Below are 26,785 nucleotides of genomic sequence, written 5' to 3' on the forward strand. Positions count from 1 at the left end.
TAAGGAAGTTGAAAGACACTGAAAATAGATAAAAGATAGAGCTGTTGATGATGATGACATGCCTCTTTCCATTCTGGTTGTTATCTTCTGCGTTCTAGTGTAGTTCTAGTACACCATAGTTCTAATCTACGCGACTGGTCATGGATCGTAAATGGACTACAAAAAACGCGTTCTTTGTTGAACTTCTGGGGAAGGTGGTACATGCATATAACTAGCTTCAAACGAATATTTACTCAAACACCAAATAGGAAAAAAAAGGACTTTATGCTCTTTTTTTTTTTTACCACGACTCTTGCCTTGAAATCACTTGTAAACTATATACAAAAAAAAATTTGAAAAAAAAAAAAACTGGAGGGGGGGAGGGGGTACAAAGGGTAGGTAGTGAGCGACGCACCTATGCGACGCACGGAGGAATAGCGACGTTACCATAAATATGGTGGCTAGAAGGGGCCACCTTCCTCCGTGGGGCCACCATACCATAAAGTTACCCGACGTTACGCATACACAAAAAATGAAATCTTCCCGCTGACGTCCATCTGCATAAATTTTGGCGCAAAATTTCAATTTAAACTTTGAGAGAGATAGATGTAGACTTTATTATAATAATTTCCGGCAGATTGCTGGGATGGGCTCCCACCTAGGGGCCAATGGAGATACCGTGTCTCCCGGCAGCACGGAGGAAGGAAAGGCCTGGCCTCCGTAAGCCCGGCAGCCTCCTTGGCACTTTTCCTTCCTCCGTGTTCCTTGGTAGGGTCCCTATCCTTGGCCTGCTGGATCGCCCAAAGTTGCTTGTCCAGGCCCGAACTGAGCAGCGCAGTCCGCCAACGTGCCCGAAGGTCTTCATTGCAGGCCGCGACCCCAGAATTTGACTAATGCTGGACATTCCCATAGGATATAGTCGAACTTTGAAAAAAAAAAAAAAAAAAACTTTTTTTTAGACTAATGGTTCTATTGTGGTGAAAAACGGCAGTACAGTTTCCAAATCCTGCTGAATTAATTCAATGCTTTACTTTAGTGTCACTTAAAAACAGCTGAACACTCTGTGACGGTTATGAATTACGCTCGCATGCAACATAATTCTTACCTCGTGCAAGCGCATCGTGCCTGTAAGATTGTTTTCTAAGAATCTTACAACCTGTTTTCAACCAAAGAAACCATTTCTGTACACAACTCGAAGTATTGGGGACCTGGCTTCAGTAAGATGGGTAACCTCGTGGTTCAAATGACCTATTTGGGAAGAACTTCAAATGGGTTAAAGTGGTAATCAATATTGATGACGGCAGCACAAACCAGCACAGACAAAAAGAACGAAAAAACAGACTCGGTTCAAACAGTCAACTGAAGATTTTATTCAAAGCAGACATAAGTACACTGAAAAGCATGTGGTCACCAAAAGATGAAGAAAAAAAATTATGCAGAGAATCTTGCACTTCACACACTTCAATAGTGGTGTGCATTCGAACTTAGTGGCATGCAGCACAATGAAGAACTTTGTAACACATTTAGCCTTTTTATAAAGACGTCTCTTCAACCTTTCATGCCACATTTTTTTTTTTTTTTTTGAGAGAATCCTGGTTTTTGACACTATTGGTGGGCAGATGCATTCTTTGCAACAAAATGATAAACTAAAACATGGCAGACCCTTAGAAGCAGCTTTTGCGGTTCAATAATCAGTTATTCGGTGACCTGCTTGTCCTGTATAACACCTTCACAAGATAACAGAACAATACATACCTCTGTTTCGCTCAACTAATCATTCACTGTGACGAACAGCTTGTCCACAGCCGTGGGCACTGAAAGCTTGTTTGCTAATAAGGCCACTTTGCACCTATGCCTATTCCTGCCACTTTTTTAGACAATGGGATGCTCCTTGAAGATTCATATGTGGCCCCAAACATCTCACTCCAGTCTCCGTTTTGCAACTCTTTGGCCCAGAGGAAATTATCTTAGTTCTGCTGGAATGTTGCAGGTTTCATCTTTTGTGCAATTGGCACAGTAATAGCATCCCTCATATTGACATGCATTTAATTAAGCCTGAATATCACAATAACAAAAGAGTATGCAAGGACAAGTTGCTGCTTGTTTGCCAATTAAGTTACGTGCAATTGAAGCAGAAACAAGAAGTTTCAATTCTCATGAAGAAAATACAGGTTATAAACTCCTCGCAGCTAGTGCAGGACTTTTACATGTAGCTAAGGCTGTTCGAAATTTGATGTATTGCGCCAGATAAGCGAGTGGCAGTTGAAAGTGCAATGCTCGTTTTTGCCAATACATCTTTGCTACAGACACATACAAAACTCCCTGGGATATATTTACATGACAGTTGAACATATTTTGTCAATAAAAATGTAGTAGCTTTTATCACTGGGAAGTACTGTATTATATGCACATCTTAACATTCTTTGGAAGTAAGGTATGTGCAAACATGCTCATTCTTATTTTAAAATATACAGCAATTTGCATACTTCCAAGCTGTACCATCTAGGGTGAATGTGCACATGTGGGTATCTGCCATGCACTGAATACAGAAACACTGGAAAATGTAATCTCATTGCAGCACTAAAAATTACAGCCGAGGAGGTAAGAACAAATTATAGCAAATATCTGCAAATCTGACCTCAGCAGGACATGCTAACGTGTCTTTGAATTAAAGTACAAATTTATATTAAATTCAAGATCCGCTGAGCGGAAAGTTGATATGTTTTATATTGCATGCTCTTTCTGGGACGTACACTACAAAACACTGTTACCACGCGTGAACCATTGCCGGTTTGATGATGAAGCCCATTCAGCAGGGTTGTGATGATTTTAACCAAAATTTGTAGTCATGAGTGACACGTGGAATTTACAAGCGGAGTGCAAATTTGAAATAGCGACTGCTAGCATCTCCCCCTTAATGACAATAGGCTGATTCTGACATACATCTGCCATTTTCCAAAAATATTTTGTCTCCATACAGCATGTTTTGATCACCACAATCATACCTAGCATTACTGTTTATATTAACAGCCAGAATTAGGTAAACCGACTACAGCTACATACATAATGAAAAATGTTTCAAGCTTTGATAGCAACTGTATACTTTCTAGAAAAACTGTGCGTTGTCTGCTGATGCTAGGTCACGCCCCCACCAAGAGGAATGAAATGCACTGCTGTAGACGAGGAAACATTATCTGCAGTCCCCCATTGTTTCAGAATGAAGCTAGTTCACTGCAGATGGGAAAGAAGTACACAGTATATGATACATTTAGCACCGGTTTCCAAACACCTTTTGCTAATATATTTCTTGGAGACATAGTACTTGTTCCAAAGCATTTTTGGCATTTTGAAACAAAAAAAAAACAGTAGTTCAAAGCCCCTTAAGGTTTTACCAATAAAGTGCGATGGGAATAGCATTTTTTTTTCATATTAAATATTTTACGATACATGAAGCACATGGTATTAATGGCATACAAGAGGCCCCAGCACTATTTTAACACATTAAAAAAATGTCCCCAATACGTTAACAAAACAAGCAATGTTAGCAAACAGCATGCAGCACAGAATTTTCAACACCACACCTGAAATAGTAAAACCGTTTGCTCTCGTCCTCACCAGCTATGCAGCAAGAGGGCTGAAAACGCATTGGCTGCCCTCATGTATGCTTGCATAAGGCTGTTTCACATGTCGCAACAACAGCAAAAAAAATTGTTCCATTCGCTCCATTCACTCTGTTTGCAATCATAGCTAATGGCAGTTTGTTTCACATGAACTGCAAACATTCAGTGATTTTTGCTCTGCAACTTGCACAATCAGCAACTCTTTCTTGCAACTGTTTTTGTGACAGACACTGCAGAATTTTTAAAATGTAATGTAATGGTCTGTGCGTTATTATATTATTAAGTTTTAATGAAAGGTAACAAAGAGCATGCATCATTTAAGAGCACTTTCCAGTCTAAATTAACTTTAAAGAGCACAACACTGGCCATTAACAGTCAAACACGTTGATGCAATTTCGACGGCTTGGCCAGCCTGACCCTATTTCGATAGGTCCCGACCGAAAAATTATTCTGCTGCTGTGAACAGAGTGAAAAATTTCCAGCATGTTGATCATTCGCAGGTGGCCACTGCGGTGAAAGCAAGTGGCCCCCCCCCCCCCCCCTTTTTTTTTTGCTGCAAGTGAATTCAGTCTGAAAATTACTGCTTTTTTGTGTCATGTGAAATGGCCTAAATGCAGGATAATTCTCTTCCGCACATCTTACACCTTGCTGTGCCTTGTGAGCTAGACATGGTGATCAACATCGCTTCGTATTGTGAGACAACCTGCAGGCAGCAAGCCACCTCTTTATTGACTCATGAGCCTCAGCTCCACTACTCGGACCCAAGCAGTGATGATGATTATCTACAAGTGATAGGATGAAGTGCACGAATAACGCTCACTCTATTATAATAACACCAGAAAATGTACAATTAAGATTTGGCTATGATCCACTGGTAAAAGTGGCACAGGAAAAAGCCATGCCACACCACATACCAAGTTGGGCCAGACTTGAGCACACAAATAAAAGCTCACACTTTAGGCCAGACATGTAATTTGTAAACAGTATGCTATAATATGGCTGCTCAATGAAAATAAGGTGAAGCCTGCTGAACTCTCTTTTCTGACAGTGAGCACGATTGTTCTTGCTCTGTTTGTCATGTTGGCACAGGCACTCAGTACTGGCGAAAAAATGCCAGGCTTGCGCAGAACACACAGCACGGTCACAGCAAAATCTTGAGAAGTTGCCTTCCTTGAGCCCTTAGTAAACTCTCTCAGGGCACTATTTCTATTGCAGTTGCAAGATACCCACTATGCCACTATTCATCATTCTGAGGAAAAGTGAGGTACCCGCTACGCGTCTGTGAGGCATTAATGATTATAAACACTTCATTGTTGCTGTGGCCAACAATGAAGAATTTAGAGTCCTTTATGATGAATGGGAAGCTTTAAACCACCTACTCAATACAGAATTTGTATTGCAACACCTTGTGTTATTTTACTTTTCTGCTATCGAAGACTTAGAACGAAGACTTAGTGGTATTTCAATGAGGCACAACAGCGGTGACACGCGAGCAACATGTCACAGGCTTCTCGAAACTTATTTCAGTGTGGCATGATTTACCCACTATTTCTGGGTATATGATGATGATGATGAAAGCTTTATTTTTGTCCAGAGAAGACTCGGAAAAGACCCCGCACCACCTGTCCAGACCCAACTAGAGATCACCAAACCGAGCTTGGTGACTCGTTCGCGGACACTCTGGGTGGCCAGGGTTTGATCTAATGAAGAAATTATTAAAGGACAGTCTGACGGAGCTCTTGATACATGCAAACCTCCAATTGGCAGTAACTCCAGCAATTTTAGTAACTCCAGATATTTAGTTATATCTGGGTTCGTTATATCGAGGTTTCAGTGTACTTATTTCCTTGATCGTAGAGCCAGCTTTTCACTCAAGTGATTTTCTAACCTAATGGCAAAGCAGCAACATTACTATATTATTTATTTTTTACCAGTGAGTATGCACTGCTAGTAGTAAGTTTTGTAAGTTGGAAGGCATACATACGCAAGTCCCTGGCAAGTCCCTGTACAGATGGGGCACTGTTAGAGGGAACACAAGAGCTTTAAAGAGGCACTGCAAAACTTATTGCTGATGGTCAGAAAATGCAGCGAATACATAACACATGAGCTAAATATTACAGCATAGCACATGGCCTGGAATTCACAATAAATTCTCAAAGTCAGCTGAAAATTGCTTTCTCTTCTCTCGACAAATGACGAAAGAAGCTCAAAAATCACTTGTTACAGCCCTTGGACCAGCCATTGGCCCATTTGAACATGGCACACTCGGTCGTTACAGGGATCGCCACGGGAAGTCACAACTCGTCCACACACGCGCAATCGTACTGAAAATCCGCAAATTATAAGAAAAAAAAGCAAAAAAGTGCTCTTGGTTGCAAAGCGCCCATGATGCATTTGCTTTCACCGTGCCATTCCTTCTTGTTTAATTTCCAGCACTTTTGTCGGAGTGAAAGAGGAGAATGCAATTGCAGCATGCGACAAATCTTCGTAACTCCAGTCGTATTGGATGAATTCGAAAATTGTCGCGGCGGTGAAGTCGTGAGACAATAAACTCCTTTACAAAATACATTCTATGGCTACTTGAAAAAGTGTCACAGAGCCCCTTTATAGGATTCCTAATGCCAAATTTGGAAACTTGCAATGCCTGTGTTGTTTGAAAGTTTGGCATACAGGCACTTCAGACTGATTATTAGGGACGAGTATTGCCCATAAGATATTTTAATTTGGTTTTAAAGTAAGGGTGAATGCTCATCTTAGTTATAGGCAAAAATTGACATTTTCTCTGGTTTGAAGTAGACAAAGGCCTGGCGCGACGTTCCACAAGCAAGGTGAGTACTGCCAACGGCAGAGAACGTTTGCAGGGCACACACAATACTACGACTGACACCCGGCAAGTACTATTGTTTGTCACACCTCTCGCTCTGTTACCAGGCTGATCTCAAGGTGATTTTGGCTCTTTGGCCAAGAATGCTTTTCTTATTTTCTGAAGGGGATGCACTGAAAGCACCTACATCGTTCCATTTACCACCTGCAGGTCCCCCAATTTGAAAACGGTGCGTTCAGTGTCATTTAAACTTGAGCACACATAGTCTCAGGTGCTCCCCCACTGTGGGGCGCTATTTCCTTATAAATTTAGAAGGGTCGAACTGACGAAAAATTGTTTCGAGTTAGCAATGTTAGCAAAAATTATACATTGCATTAGAGCAATCACAATTCAATTTTGTGATTACCTGATGCAAAGCTACAAATTATTGCAAAAAGAAAAGTTGCAGACGAAAACTTTCGCTGTCAGGGGTCCTTTAAGATAGTGCCCAGAGTGCCACCAACGGAACTTTCAAAGGCTTGTGGTGCAGGTGCGTGCTGCCAGCACAATCAAAGTGATAGGCAAAGTGCCCAATGTGTTGTCTTTTATGATTCCACTTTCCAGTGCTTACACTCACACTTATAAATGGCAACAAAGACAACACTCGGTTTGCCAACTGCTTTAAACGTGCCCAAGCTGCACTGTGAACCCCTTTGCCAGATGCTGGTGGCGACGCTCTGTGAAGTGCTGCCACGGGTTCATTAGTTTTCTCTAACAGCGGCAGCGTCTGTACAACAGCCAAGTCATGGCATGCATGGTCTGCAATCAGCCTTCAATTTCATTTGAAAACTGATTAAAACTTTGTTAGCATGGTAAAACTATATTTCAGTGAAATATTTTGTTTTACACTATGTGTGTGTGTATGTGTGTACGTATGTATGTACAATAAGGGAAAGAAGTGTATACCTAAGGGCTCATTTTTCCGTGTTTTAACACAATATTAATGAGATCTAACAGACAGTAATGCCAAGGAATGTACAGGGGAAGTTATTACAACCAATGGAATGTAAATAGGAAGAAAGAAAAGTGGATGAAAAAATAACGTGAGCAGGAATCGAACCTACGACCTTCGAATCGAACGCGTTATTCGAAGGTCGTAGGTTCGATTCCTGCTCACGGCTGGTTATTTTTTCATCCACTTTTCTTTCTTCTTATTTACATTCCATTGGTTCTAATAACTTCCCCTGTAGATTCCTTGGCATTACTGTCTGTTAGATCTCATTTATATATATATATATATATATATATATATATATATATATATATATATATATATATATATATATATATATATATATATATATATATAAAAGCAATAACTTGCTTTCGATAAAGACAAAGGCCTGACAAAAAATAGCAGTGACTCTTTTATCAGTCATCAGTCCAGTTATCTTTTGCCCATGATGGCCATTCAGCTTCGTACACCCAGTTTGATCCCTGTAATGATAACATGAATACCGTATTAAAGCAATTGAAGCAGCAATTATAAAATAAATTAAGTTAGTAAATAAGTTAGCAAAGACTTTTTTGTTGACACAATCAAAGCGATTATATCAACTGAGTAAGACACGCTCACAACCAGTTTTCTAAGGCGTCATGAAACAGACAGACTTTTCTGGGGCACTCACCAAAGAATACTTGCAAACTAAAATTTCACTCTACCAACAATACCACCTCTGTTAACAAAGCTGATTCACCAAGTGCAGTGACCACTTGTATTCCCCATACTATGTATTGGTGTGCATTGGTCAGGAAAAAAAAAGGGAAACTTACTCAGACTCACTAAAGAAATATACCGTACGCTTTTTGCACTCACTAGGTCACGAACTCACCAAAATTTCCTTTAAGCTGGACTGACCCGAACTCCCACTAGCGAAAATTTTCTTCAATTGAACTCACCCATGCTCACTAAGACTCGGACTCACGGCTACACTCAAACCACTACACTCAAACCTCGATATAACGAACCTGGATATAACAAAATATCGGTTATAACAAAATAAATGAAAAATAGTCTCACGATAGGCTCAGTGTAAAGAATAAACCTTTATAATGAATTTTCAGATATAACAAACTTATTTTCATATGTAAGATGCAAGTTTGTTATAATGAGGTTCGAGTGTACTTACCTTGTCCAAGTCATCATTTTTTGCTTAAAATTAGGGAATGAAATGATGGTTAATGCTCAAGTATGGGTAACTGTTACAGCAAACAACCTTAAAAGTGGGCTTAATACTAGTTCATCTCTTGCTCCAAACACAAAGGCTACATTTTTTAGAAAAGTATATTGCCTAAATAACGGATGTTACCTTGTAACGTAGGCAGTGTAGATATATAAGAAGATCCTTTGGCTCAGGGTCTTTGTATTTGCAACGACACTCCAAGCATTCATGGCGGCGGACAAATTTCGCTTTGTCAAAAGCTTGCTTCTCCATCATTGCATGAAAATTGGCTGATTCGGTACCTTCCAAGTAATGATTGAGACTTCCTGGGAAATGGTTGGTGGCAGGCTCCTCAAGGCATTCAGATCTAGTCATTGTGTCACCGCCATCGAGGTGTTCATCTGGCAAACAGCCATCTTTTCAGGAAGGAAGAAGCATAAGTTGCATTCAGGAGTGCCACAGCTCAATTTCACAGACAGGCATCTATTTATTTTCTATTAATGCAGGTTGAAATTCACTTGAGGGAGAAAGTAAGGCTTTGTATCTAATGGCATAGCTAGGCATACTCGCCCATGAGTACACTCACTCATCCTCATTTGAACGTGGTAAGTGCTGGTAAGAGAGTATTCATGAGTGTGAGTACATCAGTAAGTAACAGTGAATGTGAGTAGAAGAGAGTATGAACGTGAGTGAGTACTTGTGAGTATGAGTAAGAGTGAGTATGAATGTGAGTGAGTACTGTGAGTAGGGTAGAAGTGAGTATAAACACGAGTGAGTACTCATGAATGTGAGTAGGAGTGAGTATCAACATGAGTGTGGGTAGGAGTGAGTATGAGTGTGAATGAGTACAAACATAAGTGAGTACTCATGAGTGTGAGTAGGAGTGAGTACTGTGAGTAGGGTAGAAGTGAGTATGAACACGAGCGAGTACTCGTGAATGTGAGTAGGAGTGAGTATGAACATGAGTGTGGGTAGGAGTGAGTATGAGTGTGAATGAGTACGAACATAAGTGAGTACTCATGAGTGTGAGTAGGAGTGAGTATGAAAGTGAGCACTGTGAGTGGGGTAGAAGTGAGTATGGACATGAGCAGGTACTCATGAGTGTGAGCAGGAGTGAGTATGAGTGTGAGTAGAAGTATGAACGTGAGTGAGTGCTCATGAGTTTGAGTAGTTGTGAGAATGAACATGAGTACTCATGAGTGTGACTAGGAGTGAGTATGAACGTGAGTGAATACTATGAGCAGGGTAGGAGTGAGTATAAACATGAGCGAGTACTCATAAGTGTGAGTAGGAGTGAGTACTCATGAGTGTGAATAGGAGTGAGCATAAATGTAGGTAGAAGTGAGTATGAATGTGAGTGAGTACTCATGAGTGTGACTAGAAGTGAGTATGAATGTGAGTGAGTACTGTGAGTGGGGTAGGAGTGAGTATGAACATGAGCAAGTACTCATGGGTGTGAGTAGGAGTGAGTATGAATATGAGTAGGAGTGGGTATGAGTGTGAATAAGTACTCTGAGTGTGAGTAGGAGTGAGTATGAACATGAGTGAGTACTGTGAGTATGAACATGATAACGTACTCATGAGTGTGAGTATGAACGTGATTGAGTACTCATGGGATTCAGTAGAAGTGAGTATGAGTGTGAGTGAGTACTCTGAGTGTGAGTAGAAGTGAGTATGCACGTGAGTGAGCTCTTATGAGTATGAGTAGTCGTGAGTATGAACTCAAATGAGCCCTCGTGAGTGTAGGTGGATGTGAGTGAGTACTCAGAGTATAAGTAGTCGTGAGTGTAAACATGAAAGAGCACACGAGAGTAATTGAGTAGACATGAGTATGAAATGAACGTGAATGAGTACACATGAGTGTAAGTATTGAGTGTTGATATGAGTGAATACTTACGAGTGTGAGTTGTCGTGAGTGTGAATGTGAGTTTATTCATGAGCATGAGTCAGTGTGCCGCACAGAGAAAGTACCTTAATGGTGCTTACGTTGTTGTCTAGCGGCAGTTGACTAGACAAGCGGTATGAGGCCACATACACTAAAAAAGTTTTATTGTGTTATCATGTTAACTCGATAACAGACGTTTCAAGTAGGAAGAAAACAGGAGACAGAACTAGCAATCAGATAATGAGATTTGACTTTACTTCGAAATATAACTGTATCTCGTGCAGCGCATTATGATCGGCTAGAGTGTACAAAACGATTCCGGATACATGTAACATAACGCGGCTGGCATTCTGATGCTGCACCATTCGTGTATGCTGTGTGTCATAGAGTTTTCTAAAATTAACTAGAGGGGACTCTGGCGCTACGATCGTTCAGCGACCATGGGAATTATGTGTATGACCTGGATTTGCTTAGTCTTTGTGCTTCTGGATGGCGAATGCACTTGTGCCTTCGTTTATTGCTGTGTTTTGGTTTTGTTTCGAAAGAACAAACCGTTTTTTTGCTTCATGACCCAACTTGAAGTGGCAAGCCTAAAAGATTGAAGTGACAAAGTGTAACTGTCGAACATTTGCCAATTGTTGTTTCATGACAAAGCAGCTTCAAGCCACGCGAAGGCAGAATGAACGTAAAGTACGAAGACTAGGCAAATCCATGCCATACCTATAATTCCCGTGCTCGCTAAAGCACTATGCGTTGCAGCTCCCATGGACACTAGCGCTAGAGTTCCCTCTAGTGTATAGTTAGGAAACTCTATGCCGTGTGTCCTGGGGCCACGGCGCACTATTGTGTCAGCGACTGTCTCGACGCAGCAGTGACTGCGGCGACGGCACCTCCTCTCTGTCTCACTAAGTGCACTGCTTGTTTGGTAGTACTGTGTTGAAGAAAGTTCTAGCAGGTTACGAAGTTACAGAACTAAAATACGGTACGGGACATCGGTATCGCTTGTCCTCTCAAGCTTGTGTTTTTGACACTCCTAACTCCAGTAAATGCACCCAAACAACCCACAAAAGACTTAAAAAATTTTTCTGTGCAAGGGGCATGCACCCGTCGTCAATGTCAATGCCTGTCAATGCACCTGTCGTTTTAATAAAATACTGCACAAGCACTTGTACAGTCACCTTTTCGTGTATCTTGTGATTTTGCGCTCAAACCAATTCCAGCATGCACCTCGAACACAACGAGCTGGAAAGGAGGTGTGCTACAGCAGTCCCATGTCGTATTTACATAATGTGCAGTGGCATTGCAAAGTGCAGAAAACTGTGCCCATACCCCCCCCCCCCCCAATTTTTTCACCATGGTATACAGATAAAAAACAAAAATTTTAAGGTGTGTCCCTCGTGCCCTTGAAAAAAATTTCTGCCTACAACCCTGGCAAAGTGCTTTTACTCTCTAATGTGTGCATCTTCGGCACCGATCGCACTGTATTGTGAGCAGAGGCTCTGTGTTCAAAGTGACGCTTGGAGGTCGGCATATTCGCCTTTTCGGCCGGGTAGTAATAGCAGCACGTGCTGCTACTTAAGAAACTTCCGGTCACTCCATTGTGTGTAAGTTGTGCTAGAGTAAGGAAAGACTTTTTTCTGCTTTCAGGTAAAAAGAAGGTGCTCGAAGTTAAGGACTAACCCTTACCATGCTGTATCTAGTTTAAAAGAAACTGTATTTGAAATATTTGACAGGGAGAAAACTCTTGAAAATGAACTGGCTAATTGTTAAGGCTTCTGTTCCTCACCAATACTGCTAGACTACGCCACTCAAAACTGGAAGCCATACAGCCCCTGTATTTTAAACAGCGATAGGGTCTATACATGGAGCTATAGACACGAACGTGCACCCAGAAATTACATATACGTACGCCTGTTATTCCAAGGGCAGCCTGTGCACACAGGCTTGATTGATTGATATATGGGGTTTAACGTCCCAAAACCACCATATGATTATGAGAGATGCCGTAGTGGAGACCTCCGGAAATTTCCACCACCTGGGGTTTTTTACCCTCCGCCCAAATTTGAGCACACAGGCCTACAACATTTCCACCTCCACCGAAAATGCAGCCGAGTACCTTAGCCGCTAGACCACCGTGGCGGGGCGTGCACACAAGGCTGTTGTGGATTCCGATCTAAAACTGTCTATCGATTAGCTTAGAGCGCTTTTCGCGTCTTTTCATACGCTTCCTCAATATGAGTGATGTAATCATTTATCCAGGGCGATTCTTAGTTGATTGCAGATTTTGTCTATACTGCTCAAGACACAATATGTTGTGATGATAGTTATAGCGCGAGAAAAGAATGACGACAAAGAGACAAGAAGGACACTTTGTGTCCTTCTTTGTCGTCCTGTTTTCGCGCTATAACTATCAAAGTGTCCTTCTTGTCTCTTTGTCGTCGTGCTGTTCTCGCGCTACAACTATCATCATGTCATACCAACTAGCCCAAGCTGCCACACTTCTAAGCAATATGTCACTTTAAAATGCGGTTTTCTGTAAGCCCTAATAACATTTGCAGCGATATATTCGAGGTGCAATCTGCGTCTGCTCACGCAAATGTTGAAAAAAATCAAACGCGTGCAGAACATCCCGACACACTAAATAAATCTGATGGCTTTAGTGTATTAAAAACTAATGTGAGATGCAGATATAGTACGCCGTTTACAGCACGACCCATATGGCGCTTAGAGGGCCAGTCAACAGGTTCTGATTTTTTTTCACACACCCCAAACAAGCTCGGGAATTCGTAGAATAGATCGCAGCGATCGCGTTTTCGGAATATTACAGAGGTGCGCACTGTGCAGCTCTGTACAGCCCTCCATTTCGAAAAACGATTCTTGCGCTCCTTTCCTACATCTGAGCAACGCTCCTTCCACATGCAGTGACGTCGTCAACTCAACGATCGATTGTTCTAAACCAGGTCTCAACAAACAGTAGTGAAGTCAACGACTGTTCTTGTCCCCACCTAAAGCTATGACAGAGCTATTCAATCATGCGAGTTGCAAAACTCCCCATAGGCTCCATGATGGTTGGTTGGTTGGTTGTTCCTCAGAGTCTTGGCGTAACCAACGACGAAGGATAGGCCATAAAACGGGCGGCACTATGTATGGAAATTCGAGCATATCACTGGCCCAGTTTTTGGGAGTGGGCAGATTGTCGTACCATCTGTTGATCAGTACACCCACTATTAAACGCATAATTTGTGTTTTGTGTTGATGGCGCAACAGTCTGCTCCAAAAAAATCTAACTGTTTAAAAATTCGGCCTACTTCATGTCCGCAGTTTTATATCCGCAGTGTTTTGTACCGCAGTTTTGCTGCAAATCGTTGTCTGCTGCAAATCAAGCGACCAAGCTGCAGAGAAGCACCGGCACCAGGTAAACAGTAAACAACCAGGCATTGCAGCAAGCGGAAATGCGTTGCAACTGATTGAGTTTGCAGATCACGTCATTTTCTGACGTCACACTGCCAAAGTGCCTTCCCCTCCCTCTGTAGGAGAATGGTTGAAACTAGCTGATACGAATTTTTCAGCCCCTGTAACTTCTTAATGTAGCACGTATTTGCGAAATTCTTGCGGCAGCATCTTCACGAAATAAAAGTGCACACTTTACAACAATTTTTGGACCTTGGTGTTGTTTTTACTGGCTTTTTAAGAAGTGATTTCTTAGATGTCCTTTGACTAGTGCACAGTGTATTCCTATTACAAAACGTGGTTCCCACCTTCTCGTTCGTTAAAATGTACGTTCAGAGATAAAGTATTGAAGTGGGATGCGAGAATAAAATAGGGATTTTCGAAAAAAAATATGCTCGTTCAAATCATAGCTGTTTTAGATTGCTTGTTCATAAAGGAGATGCTCATCACGTTTGGTTGTTATCTTCAAGAGATGGTTGCGTGCATTTGCTGGGTCGATTGATTGATATGTGGGGTTTAACGTCCCAAAACCACCATATGATTATGAGAGACGCCGTAGTGGAGGGCTCCGGAAATTTTGGCCACCTGGGGTTCTTCAACGTGCACTCAAATCTGAGCACACAAGCCTACAACGTTTCCGCCTGCATCGGAAATGCAGCCGCCGCAGCCGGCATCCGAACCCGCGACCTGTGGGTCAGCAGCTGAGTGAGTACCTTAGCCACTAGACCACCACGGCGGGGCGTGCATTTGCTGGGGATCGTGAGTCTGAAATCTATTTTTAAGAGGCGGCTCCTACAGACACGGGCAAAGAGGTCGAATGTGAAGCGAATGCCCATGTACATTCTGTGGACACTAAACTATAGAGGACAAACAAAAATAATTTATGAAGGCATATTTCTAGCCTTAGCGACTGTGGTGCCACTGGAACATAGAAGCTGATGCTCGAATTGACAAAAAATAATCTCATAAAAAATGTCTATACACGATCGCATATTGACAATTAATAAAGGCACCTGCTTTTGCACCAATTCTGTACTGTTATCCGGAACCGTTATCTGAAAGGTCATGATACCACTGTTTAGAGAGTGAAAATACTATTGCCGAAAATGCTGCTGAGTCTCAAACGACACGCACTGCAATGGCAAGTGATCCTATCATTTAGATAGGAAATTTAGACCACCTGGGGTTCTTCAAGGTGCCCCTAAATCTAAGCACACGGGCATCAAGCACCTTCACCTCAATCGAAAATGGGGCCACCATGGCCAGAGTGAGTGCCGAGTAGGCCTAAGTATAACATCAATGAGTGCTTACGAGTGTGAGTGTAAGTGAGTAGGAAAGTGAGTGACTGTTTATGAGTGCAAGTAGGAATGAGTATGAACGTGAGCGAGTGGTTATGAGTTCGAGTAATCGTGAATGAGCACTCATTAAGTATAGTAAGTGCGAGTATGAATGTTAGGTAATACTCATTGGTATGAGTAGATGTCTGTGATCCTTAATGACCAGCGATTATTTGCCTTTGTGCTACATGCCCTTCCCAACAACATTTCTTCTTGATTTCGGCTATGATGTCCTGAACACCCCTTTGTTCCACGATACGTTCTGCTCTCTTCTTGTACCTTAAGGTTACACCTATCATTTTTCTTTCCATCGTTCTCTGTATCGTCCTCAACTTGAGTTGAACCCTCTTTGTAAGCCTCCAGGTTTCTGCTCCATAGGTAAGTACAGGTAAGATGCAGCTGTGTCCTCTTGAGGAATAATGACAATCTACCATTCATGATTTGAGAATGCTTGCCGAATGTGCTCCACCCCAGTTTTATTCTTCCAGTTACTTCAATCTCGTGGTTCGGCTCTGCAGTTACAACCTGTCCTATGTAGATGTACTCTTTTACAACTTCAAGTGTGCTGACACCTATCCAAAGCGCTGTTCTCTTCCAAAGTTGTTGTACATCACATTCATTTTTTGTAGATTTATTTTCAGATTTCAAGAGAATACAAGCGAGTGAGGGGGAGACAGAAAGCTAGGAGGGCAGATGAAATTAGAAAGTTTGTGGGTATAAAGTGACAACAGCAAGCACAGGACCAAGTTGACTGGCAGAACAGGGGACAGGCCTTTGTCCTTCAGTGGGCATACTCAGGCTGCTGCTGCTGATGATGATGAGGAGATGTGAGTATGAAAGTGAGTGAGTGCGTATGAGTGTGAAAAGGAGTGAGTGTGAACGTGAGTGAGTTCTTATGTGTGTGAATAGGCATGAGTGTGATCAAGAGGGAGTTTCTGTGAGTCTATGACTGTGAGTAGGCGCGAGTATAAACGTGAGTGAGTGATGATATGTGTGAGTAGGTGTCAGTGCCTATGAGTGTGTACGCATGAGTTGAGTGTGAGTACTCATGAGTGTAAAAGGGCGTGAGTGTGAATGTGAATGAGTAATTATGAGTGTGAGTAGTCATGAGTAGGAAAGTGAGTGAGGGCCTATGAGTGTGAGTTGGCGCGAGTATGAACGTGAGTGAGTGCCTGTCAGTGTAAATAGGCGTGAGCATGAAGTGAGTGAGTGCTTATGGGTGTAAGTAGTCGTGAGTATTGTTGCGCCTTTGGGTAGCGTGGTGCGGACTCGGGCCATCCGAGTCCCCGGAGAGGACGAGTAGAGAAGCCGGAGAAGGAGAAAAAAATGTTTATATACAGTATTTACATGGTAGCGTGGTACAACATGAAAAGAGAATCACACACGAGCGCCTCTGCGCTAGCGTTTTTATACATCGTCCGCCTTCCCAAGATCCCTTGCAAAGAAAATTTATGCGCAGGATACTCCAATGAGATCGTCGTCTTCCTCTCCGTCCCCGAAGAGGGAAAGCCAAACACCGCCTCCCTCTGAACCTAGGAAAGGGGCAAGACATGCCCAGTTCGCTGTTTGGTGAGGGAGACCCCACGCGCCAGCGTGGCACCACAGTGAGATGACGTGGAATCCCATGCGCAAAGTCGCTCCCTGATGCAGCCAGGTTGACTCAAGCAAGGCAGAATACCCCGTACAGCTGCTGGGTCGACGCTGCTTCGGAGTGTTGCTCTCGGCGGCTGACAAAAGCTTGGCCAACGACTTTTGTGTCAAGAGGAGCCGGCGACGTGGTTTTTCCAGATTGTCCGCGTCCGTCGCCGTCCCAGTGCAGGGTTGACTCATCAACAGCTGCCAGGTGCCAGCAGGCCGCGAAGACCACGTGGAACTTGGGCGAGGCACAACAGCACCCCCGCCGCCAGATGATACATCGGGAGGTCGAGTTGTTCCATGCAGCTCGGCCGGGTCGATGTCGGCGACGTTCCGGCAAGGCTCTTGCTTTCTCGAAGGGCCTGGTCAAACTGGAATGCTCCAAGAGCTGGCCTCTGCGCCCCGCTTCGGTGAAAAGTGGGTGACAAGCTCCAAGAAACGACCTTTGTCAGCCACACACAATGCGACAAGCACCGCGTGCACGCCACTCTCATCGCCAGGCCTCCGATTTTACAAAGCAAACATCTTATCTTAATAATTTAAGCTCAAGGAAACAATGTGCATACCAATCGGGACAAGTGTCCAGTAACTCTTTCATACGTAACTCCATTTGGAATCGAGATAACATTATAATCAAGCTAAACAAGCAAACTGTAGAGCTCGGGACAACGAGGGAGTCAGTGAAAAATTTCTCTACGCCCTCACTGTAACACATTGAAAAAAAAAAGTACACATAAACTAGGTAAAGGTAAACAAAAAAAATCAAACAAACCTTCCGCGTCTTTTGACGAGTCAAAACGCTCGACTTAGGGCGTCTGCATTTGTATGAAGGCCACCTCTCTTGTAGCGCACCTCGAAATTGTGCTGCTGCAGTGCTATGCTCCATCTGAGCAAACGACCATTCTTAGGTGACATTTGGTGTAACCAGGTTAGTGGAGAGTGATCAGTTTCTATAATAAACTTAGAGCCAGCAACATAGCAGCCTAGTTTTCGTACGGCCCAAACAATGCAAGCACATTCTTTTTCCGAAGTGCTATAAGCCTCTTCCCTGCTGCTCAATTTGCGACTCAAATACAAAACCGGCCGCTCCTCTCCACTCTGGTCCGTCTGACATAGCACTGCTCCTAAACCGCGTTCGCTTGCATCACACTGAATAGTGAAAGGTTTTGCAAAATCCGGTGCCCTCAAGACGGGTTTCTCACTCAATGCGTGCTTCAGCTTCTGAAAAGCGTCTTCCTTTTTAGAGTCCCATTGAATGTTCACAGGTTCGGTCTTGCGTAAACTATCTGTCAAAGGGCTGGCAATCTCGGAGTAATTCGGGACGTAATGCTGATAGTAACCTGTGAGGCCGAGGAATGCTCTCATCTCGGTCTTAGTGCTGGGACGACGATAACCGACCACCGCGGCTACCTTGAGTTCGGACGGTCGACGACGCCCATTTCCTACAATGTGCCCTAAATAGCTTACTTCAGCACAGCCCAAATGACATTTCTCTCTCTTTACCGTAAGACCTGCATTTTTGACCCGTTCCAAAACCATCCGAAGGTGTTCAACATGGTCTTCCCATTTGTCCGAAAATATCGCCACATCGTCTAGGTAAGGCAGCGCAAATTTCTCGAGCCCGTGGAGAACCTTATCCATCAGGCGGCTGAAACAATACGGCGCGTTCTTGAGCCCAAAGCTCATCATCAAAGGACGAAAAGTGCCCAGGGGTGAGATAAAAGCAGCGTATCGACTCGCGCGCTCTGTCAAAGGGACCTGCCAATACCCCCTAACAAGGTCTAACGTAGAAATGTATTTCGCCTTAGACACTGTCTCTACCCTCTCTTCAATGTTAGGAATAGGGTAAGTCTGGTCGACTGTTACAGAGTTCAGGCGGCGATAGTCCACGCATGGCCTTGGATCACGGCCCGGAATCTCAACCAAAATCAAAGGCGAGGTGAAATCACTGTCTGCTTCGATGATAACACCTAGGTCGATCATGCTGCGAATTTCGGCCTCTAGTATCTCTCTCTGTCTAGGTGACACCCGATACGGCTTACAGCTGATCGGCTTGTTAACCGTCAGCTCAATGTCGTGCTTAATCACATCCGTTTTGCCTGGCTTCTCGGAGAAAACGGTAGCGAATTCCTGTACTAAAAGCTCTAAATCTTCCTCTTGAGCCTTACTTAGGGTGTTCCCTGTGTCTACCCTATCGGACAATGTGCTGCTGACCGTGCCATCGGAAAGACAAAGGATTTCCGCGCCCTCATCCTCAGGAACATTGAGTGCAAGGTTTACTACTGCTTTTCGTCGCATGTAGGGTTTCATTAGGTTACTGTGATACACTTTGGGGCATTTCCGGCCCCACTTTACCTCGTAGTTGGTGTCTGAAAGCACTGACAACACTGTCGCTGGTCCCTCCCATTGTACGTCCAGCTTGTTTTTTCTTGAAGGGCACAACAGCATCACCTCATCGCCCACTCTAAAGACTCGCTTTCGAGCTGACTTATCGTAACGGGCCTTGGAAAGCGCCTGTGCTGCGCGCATGTTGCTCTCCACCACTTCGCGTGTAGTCCCCAGTCGCCCCAATAAATCCAGTACATAGGAAACCACATTAGGGTCCTCCCCATATCCAGTCCATGACTCTCGTATTAAGTGCAGCGGACCTCTCAAGTTCCTGCCGTAGACAAGTTCAGCCGGACTAAAACCCGTACTCTCGTGTGGGGCCGACCTCAGAGAAAACATCGCAGCTGGTATACACCCCTCCCAGTCACTTTTATGCTCAAAGCACAAAGCTCGCAAAACGCGTTTCATGACCGAGTGCATGCGTTCCACAGGGTTCGACTGTGGATGGTGAATAGAGCTATGCGCGATTTTTATCCCGCAGCGTTCTAGGAATGTAGTCGTAAGGCAGCTTGTGAACACACTTCCGTTGTCACACTGTATCTCCGAGGGAAAACCCACCCGAGAAAAAATAGACAACAATGCGTCCACCACGCATACTGAACTCAACTCTTTCAGTGCGATTGCCTCCGGGAACTTGGTGGCAACGCACAGCGCGGTCAGGACGTACCGATATCCTGATTTAGATGGAGGCAGAGGCCCCACGATGTCAATCACGAGCCGACGGAAGGGTTCTGTGACTATTGGCACTAGTTTCATTGGTGCCTTCCATTTGTCTGTTGATTTTCCTATCCGCTGACAAGTGTCGCATCCACGGACAAACATCTCTACATCCTTCCAGCACCCGGGCCAGTAGAACTCCTGAGCCAGCTTAGCTTTCGTTTTCTTTATACCTAAGTGGCCCGCCCAGGCGTTGCTGTGGGCCAGGTCGAGAATGTTCCGCCGGTATTTTAGTGGAACTACCACTTGGTTGTAGACCCGCCCTTTAGCGTTCTCATACCTGCGATGCAACACCTCGTTTTGGGTGTAGAACGAAACGTTCTTCCTAGAGTTACCTTCCTTATGTATGGCATCTAGCAGCATAGAGAGTGCGAGATCCGCCTTTTGATCGACCACTAGCGTTGCACGGTCGGTTCTGGCTAGCTGACACCAACTGGTGGACGCGGGTGTTAACACCGAGCCTGTCACCAAGTCCTCGTTTTCGGGCGTTAGAGATATTTCCTCGCTGTTGTCGACCATAGCCCCAGTTTCCGTCTCGACAACTCGCATGGCAGACTCATTTTCCGTCGCAACTACCTCAGGTTTTCCTACACTGCCCTCGGACGTCTGTTCCCCAGAGGGTGAGCTGCTCAGCTGTTGCGTCAGCTCGCGCGCCTTCGAACGGGTAAGGGCCATGCAAGCTATTTCGGTGGCAAATGATTCTCCACGTGTTTTTAACATTTCCTCAGACTTATTTGAAAATAGGTAAGGGAAGTGCTCCGGAAGGTTGGCTGAAATTGCTGCTTCCGTACACAATTGGCCGAAAGGGCCCTCGATTACAACCCTCGCTATCGGTAGGCAGACGCTTTGCTTTTCTGCCACTTGCCGAATCCAGGCACACTCTCCTATATAGTCTTCGGAAGATACGCAACTTGGATGCGCTACATCCATTGTGGCCGCCGAGTCCCTCAATACCCTACACATTCGGCCGTTCACTGAGAGTGTCCTCATGTAAGGCTTCAACAGCTTTAAGCTATCCTCTGACTCCTGAATTGTGGCAAATGCCATGTGCCTCTTACAGCTCCTGGCCATGTGGCCCTTTTCTCCGCAGCTGTAGCAAACAACTGGCTTCCGCGCTTCTAACGCATGCGCTATGTCACCAGGCGCCTTTGAACCTGATGAAGGTGCCGCCTTAGTCCCCTCACTGTCCTTTCCCTGCTGATTGTCTAATAACTTGGAATTTTCGGGTTTCCAGTTATTTCTTGCAAACCTCTTGCGTCCCTGGTTTCCCGACCAGCTTTCTACCTTTTCATTTTTTTCCGAAGTTCGTGGTGTATTGCGGAGACTACGGCGTGAGCAGTAATCTTCGGCGAGTTCTGCTGCCCTGTTCATGTCTACGTCTTTCATCCTATCCTGCACCCAAAGCCTTACCTCCTCGGGAATTCCCCGGTAAAACTGCTCAAGTACCATCAACTCAATGACCTTGTCATGGTTGCCATAGACTTGCGCGCTTTTGAGCCACTCTTCAAAGTTGGCTCTAATTTGGTAGGCATAGTCTGAATGAGATTCGTTGCCCCTCTTAGAGTGCCTGAACCGCAGGCGGAAAGCCTCTGTCGATAGGCGACATTTTCGTAGCAATGCAGCCTTTACCCTGTCATACACCTCGGAGTCCTCTTTATTCATTCTTGCGATAACATCGGACACTTCGCCTGGTAGTACGCATATCAGTTTTTGTGGCCAAGTCTCCCTACTAAACCCTGCATTTTCGCATGCTCGCTCAAAATGCACGAGGTATAATGCAATGTCGTCACCCGCCTTGAAGGTGTGGATTAGATCCTTTATCTTTGATTCTCCACCCCCTGAATTTTGATTTCCCACGGACATACGAAGCTCCAGTTCTTTCAGACGGATTTCATGTTCTTTATCCTCGCGATCCCTCCTTATTTCCTCCTCTCTTTGTTCACGGGCTAAGCGCTCACGCTCCTCTTTCTTTGCCAAAATGGTTTCTCTGGCCTCAATGGCCTCTTCTAAACTCACTTCCTCTTTTCCCAAGTGCTCCAAAATTTGTTGTTTTCTTTTAACCGAGCCGACCGAAATATTCAGCTCCTGACAAATTTCGAGGAGTTCTTGGACCTTAAACTTCTCCATCTTAGATATGCACACCGTTTCTCTTCTAAGGTAATTTTGCCCACGAGCCACCCAATTCTTGGTCTGCGAATCAAAATTTACCAAAATCACCCTACCACGTTACCGACCATCTGCGCTAACGAGTCTGGCGAAAAGAAGAGCAAACACGCGGCACTCACCACTTCGATGCAGCCGACGCAGGCGAATCCCATAAGCTGCCAGCCACTGTTGCGCCTTTGGGTAGCGTGGTGCGGACTCGGGCCATCCGAGTCCCCGGAGAGGACGAGTAGAGAAGCCGGAGAAGGAGAAAAAAATGTTTATATACAGTATTTACATGGTAGCGTGGTACAACATGAAAAGAGAATCACACACGAGCGCCTCTGCGCTAGCGTTTTTATACATCGTCCGCCTTCCCAAGATCCCTTGCAAAGAAAATTTATGCGCAGGATACTCCAATGAGATCGTCGTCTTCCTCTCCGTCCCCGAAGAGGGAAAGCCAAACACCGCCTCCCTCTGAGCCTAGGAAAGGGGCAAGACATGCCCAGTTCGCTGTTTGGTGAGGGAGACCCCACGCGCCAGCGTGGCACCACAGTGAGATGACGTGGAATCCCATGCGCAAAGTCGCTCCCTGATGCAGCCAGGTTGACTCAAGCAAGGCAGAATACCCCGTACAGCTGCTGGGTCGACGCTGCTTCGGAGTGTTGCTCTCGGCGGCTGACAAAAGCTTGGCCAACGACTTTTGTGTCAAGAGGAGCCGGCGACGTGGTTTTTCCAGATTGTCCGCGTCCGTCGCCGTCCCGGTGCAGGGTTGACTCATCAACAGCTGCCAGGTGCCAGCAGGCCGCGAAGACCACGTGGAACTTGGGCGAGGCACAACAGTATGAAGTGAGTGAGTGCAAACGAGTGTGAGTAGTAATGAGTATGAATGTGAGTGAGTACACATGAGTAGGAGTACGTGGACGTGAGTGTGAACGTGAGTGAGGACCTGTGAATGTGAGTAGACGTGAGTATGAACGTGAGTGAGTACTCATGAATGTGAGTAGACGTCAGTATGAACATGAGCAAAGAATGAACCAACTAGCCCCTCGAGACGTCCCGATTTACGTCTCTAAGCAATTAAAATTTTTCTTTCAATAAAGGGACACTAAATAGAGAATAGTTTTTTTATGTTATTAAATCACTATTTTGCAATACCAAAATTACCATGCATTACCATGACAAGATACTTGGTAAGTGTTTGAATACGCAAAAAGAAAATGTGAGTGGCAATGCCAAGAAGTTCCCGTATGAATCACCACGGCATCAGAAATTTCGACAGCATCTACTAGGACCTACGGAGTTTCTAATTAGTGAAAATGAAGTACACAGTCATCTCAGGGGCCCAGAGACTTAACATACCAAGATTCAGGAAAGTTTATTGGGCCAATGTCACCAAAATATGATAAATGCACTTTGAAATTCATGACTCCACGCACAAAGACTTCGGCACAAAATTTAGAATGAGACATTGACCTTAGTTTTCTCTTTCATTATTAATGCCATAACAGTGAAGTTCATGGAATTGAAATTTTCAGTGTAACATTTATCAATCTAAATGTATTAATTGCTTCACAGTAGTGTGCCCTTAAAATTGTAGCCCAAAAAGTTTATTTTTACAGTATTTGAAATTTTTGCATAGTTCCAGCATTTACGTACATGCTGCAACCAAGATATTATGCCTACAGCAGAGGTGGAAGCGACCTTCAGATTCTTGGAGCAGATTGGGGAGGGGGGGGGGGGGCTACTGCTTTGAAGCAACTTTAGTGCTGCAAAGAGTGAGCTTTAGCACAACACAAGTTAATTTAGGAGCAGATGTCTAGGCTAGAAGAACACTTTTGACATATTTTATTTCTGGCAGGGGCACGCATTAGTGCGCCACTTTGCGGATAAGAGTGGCACATGAAAGCCGCTTTGGAGCAATTTCAGGGCAACAATGTGTTTTAGAGCAACATGGCACGGCAGACAATAGCAGGCACAGTGTGGCACAAATGGTGCAGCACTTTACCTTCGCAACAAAGATGGCCTTCTCTTTTCATATTTATTTAACCACAGACCTTTACCTCATTATGCGCTTCTTTGGTTTAATTCTGAAAGCTCACTTGTTTAGCTGAGACATGCTTGTGATCCCACAATGACTTAAATGTGGCCGTCTGCACAATACACACCTCACTTGTGCAAATACCAGCTACAGTAGAATCTTGATGATACGAATTTTAAAGTTGCATCAAATGGACTACATTATATAAAACACGCCATGATTCAGCCTTATACGAATGGTTTCTCCAGCAACCACGGATGATACAACCGCACGATTGACCACTGCACGCAAGCGGTGCAGCGCGTCTTGTCTGTGGCAGGAAGGCCTGTTTACACTTGGCCTTAAACAAAACTCACCGGAATTCCCCTCGCTTCACCGCCAGAATTGTGACTGGAAAACGATGCCGCAAGGCCGACGCGAAAAAATCGGTCCGAGACCAATTTCGCGCCACGCGATAGCGAATCACTTTTCTGCTACTGTTTGCTTACACTGGCTTCACTAGCTCTCGAACCACATGATGTAAACAACCAGCCGTACATTCAAAATGACGGCCAAGGCGTCAGCAGGTGCAGTGGCTCGCATCAGCGCAATGGTAAACTACCCGCGTAGCACGACAAGGCTCACGGCTTTGAAAAAGACGCGTTTTGATTACAATCGCTGCGAACACTGGAAGAAGAAGAAGGGGCAGCAGAATAGAGTCGGCACACCCTAATGTGTCTCTTTTTTGCACTGCTGGCTGAATCCGTCACCGCCAGTGCCACTGCATCTGCTCGAATCGTTTGTTCTAAAATATCTCCCAAAACAATGTTTTCAAAGGTGTAAGTTGTTTCTTGTCAGTGCTTTGCATGCATAACTAGAACTCGGTGGAGATTTTAATGTTCAGGAATAAATTCTCATGTGGCGAAATTGGCAGCGTTGGCATGTATACAAGGGGCAGAATGAATGTCAACATTTTCAACGGACGGGGACGTGATTTTGCTGTCACTCTGGCGCTTTCGCTTCAATTCTTGAGTGTGAATTCTCTTGCAATGATTTTTTTTCGCATTGACTTTGCGGCAAAGTTTTACAATCACTTAAGCGGCAAAGCACGTGAATTTTCAATAAGTTTTGCCGCTTATGCTCTCTTTGATGCCAACTGTGAACTATAGCACCAGCGGCCTGAGTGAGGAAACTGCGGCACTTTATTGAGAGGCAGTGAAAACAGAAAAGTTAAAAAGAACATCATGGACTTTTAGGTAGTTGACAACAATAAAGTTCTCGTTCATCTTCATGATCAGCTTTAACTTGTTTTTTTGGTGCATACGAATTCACGATATGAATATTTTGCGTGCTCCATTTGAATTCATATCAACGAAATTTTAGTGCATAAAACAGAGGTGTGACATTGAACGCACATGTGCCGAGTACTTCAATGTACACAGTGCAGAACTCAACTTAATGGAACAATACCTAACAACCAATCACCATAACCTATACTTTATGTTTAACTAAAGGCAGTGTCAAAGCTACAAAATCGTAAGTGTTCTCAAGACTAGAATCCTGATTGTACGAATGTTTTATGTTCTACCCCCCCCAAAAAAAAAACACGCTTTTCTCTGTCATAAGCAGAAGTGTGCTCCACCTCTACTCTCGTGTAACAGTCACAAAAGAGCTGTGTTATGTCTTGCTCCTCCAAGGTGTTTTCTTACTACTGCAAAGAATCAGCCTGATAAACGTTCTAAATTGTACATAATACTACTGTGCCTTGCTAGTGGAAGCTGTATCTTGCGCGTTACCGGAAGACATGCTTTGTATTATAGCCAATTTTCTGAATTTTTAACATGTAAACTTATACTATTAAAGATCAATAACTTTTTTTTTTTACCTGGAGTCAAGTCCATTTCGGGACCCAGCCATTTTTTAAGATTATGTACTTCCAGAAGGTCCTCCACCAACTGAAATCACATCACACAGCATCACGAAGGGCCAGAAAATATAATCCAAAAAGTACTATTAATCTGCACATGAATGTTTACTGGCAATACCTGTTCTTTTGTTTTCTCTGTAATGCCACCTTTAGCTTTCTGAGACCCAAAAACTGTGTCATTGTAGAGTGGATCATTAACGATTGGGTAACCTGAAAGCAAAAAAAAGCGAAACAAATTAATATAAGAAAAGTGTAATCACATGTGCGTATTTATGTTCTGAACTTTCGTTAGTCCTTAATGTGCCAGGGCCCCAGCAATAAATAACAAGCAAGTGTTGGCCTACTATCATTTTATTTCTCTGATAATATGAGCTTTTATTCATACAGCAGAATGCACATATATATCGAATTTGGATATGGGTAATTTCATGCCAACTATCCCAGCCTTGGCGTTCAACCATCTGCAACTTGCTTGAAAAAAATTCAAGACTCTCTAAAAGTGGACCCTAAAACATTATTTGCAAGAAAATTTTTCAAGTACTACAAGCCTCATGTGAATATTTTTAGAAAGCTTGAAACCATGGCTCGTAAAGCACGTTGTCAAAAAATACGTTTTTCTTAAACTAGGTCAAGACATAATTGAAGTTTTTGCGCACACAC

General features: G+C 43.9%; 1 protein-coding gene across 4 annotated transcripts in view; it reads right to left on the reverse strand.

Annotated features, from left to right (window-relative positions):
• Positions 1–7,816: 7,816 nt before the first annotated feature.
• The window catches only part of RluA-2 (RluA pseudouridine synthase 2), a 64,131-nt gene continuing 45,162 nt past the window's right edge, over positions 7,817–26,785 (reverse strand). For all 4 annotated transcript variants that reach the window (XM_037427833.2, XM_037427834.2, XM_037427835.2 and 1 more), the window contains 4 exons: positions 26,244–26,335; positions 26,084–26,153; positions 8,772–9,040; positions 7,817–7,899 (listed from right to left, as the gene is read on the reverse strand). In XM_037427833.2, the coding sequence (XP_037283730.2) occupies positions 7,834–7,899; positions 8,772–9,040; positions 26,084–26,153; positions 26,244–26,335 (497 nt within the window). In that variant the 3' untranslated portion in view covers positions 7,817–7,833. The remainder of the gene's footprint in view (positions 7,900–8,771; positions 9,041–26,083; positions 26,154–26,243; positions 26,336–26,785) is intronic.

This window comes from Rhipicephalus microplus, chromosome X (assembly GCF_043290135.1).
Source record: "Rhipicephalus microplus isolate Deutch F79 chromosome X, USDA_Rmic, whole genome shotgun sequence".
NCBI lineage: Eukaryota > Metazoa > Arthropoda > Arachnida > Ixodida > Ixodidae > Rhipicephalus > Rhipicephalus microplus.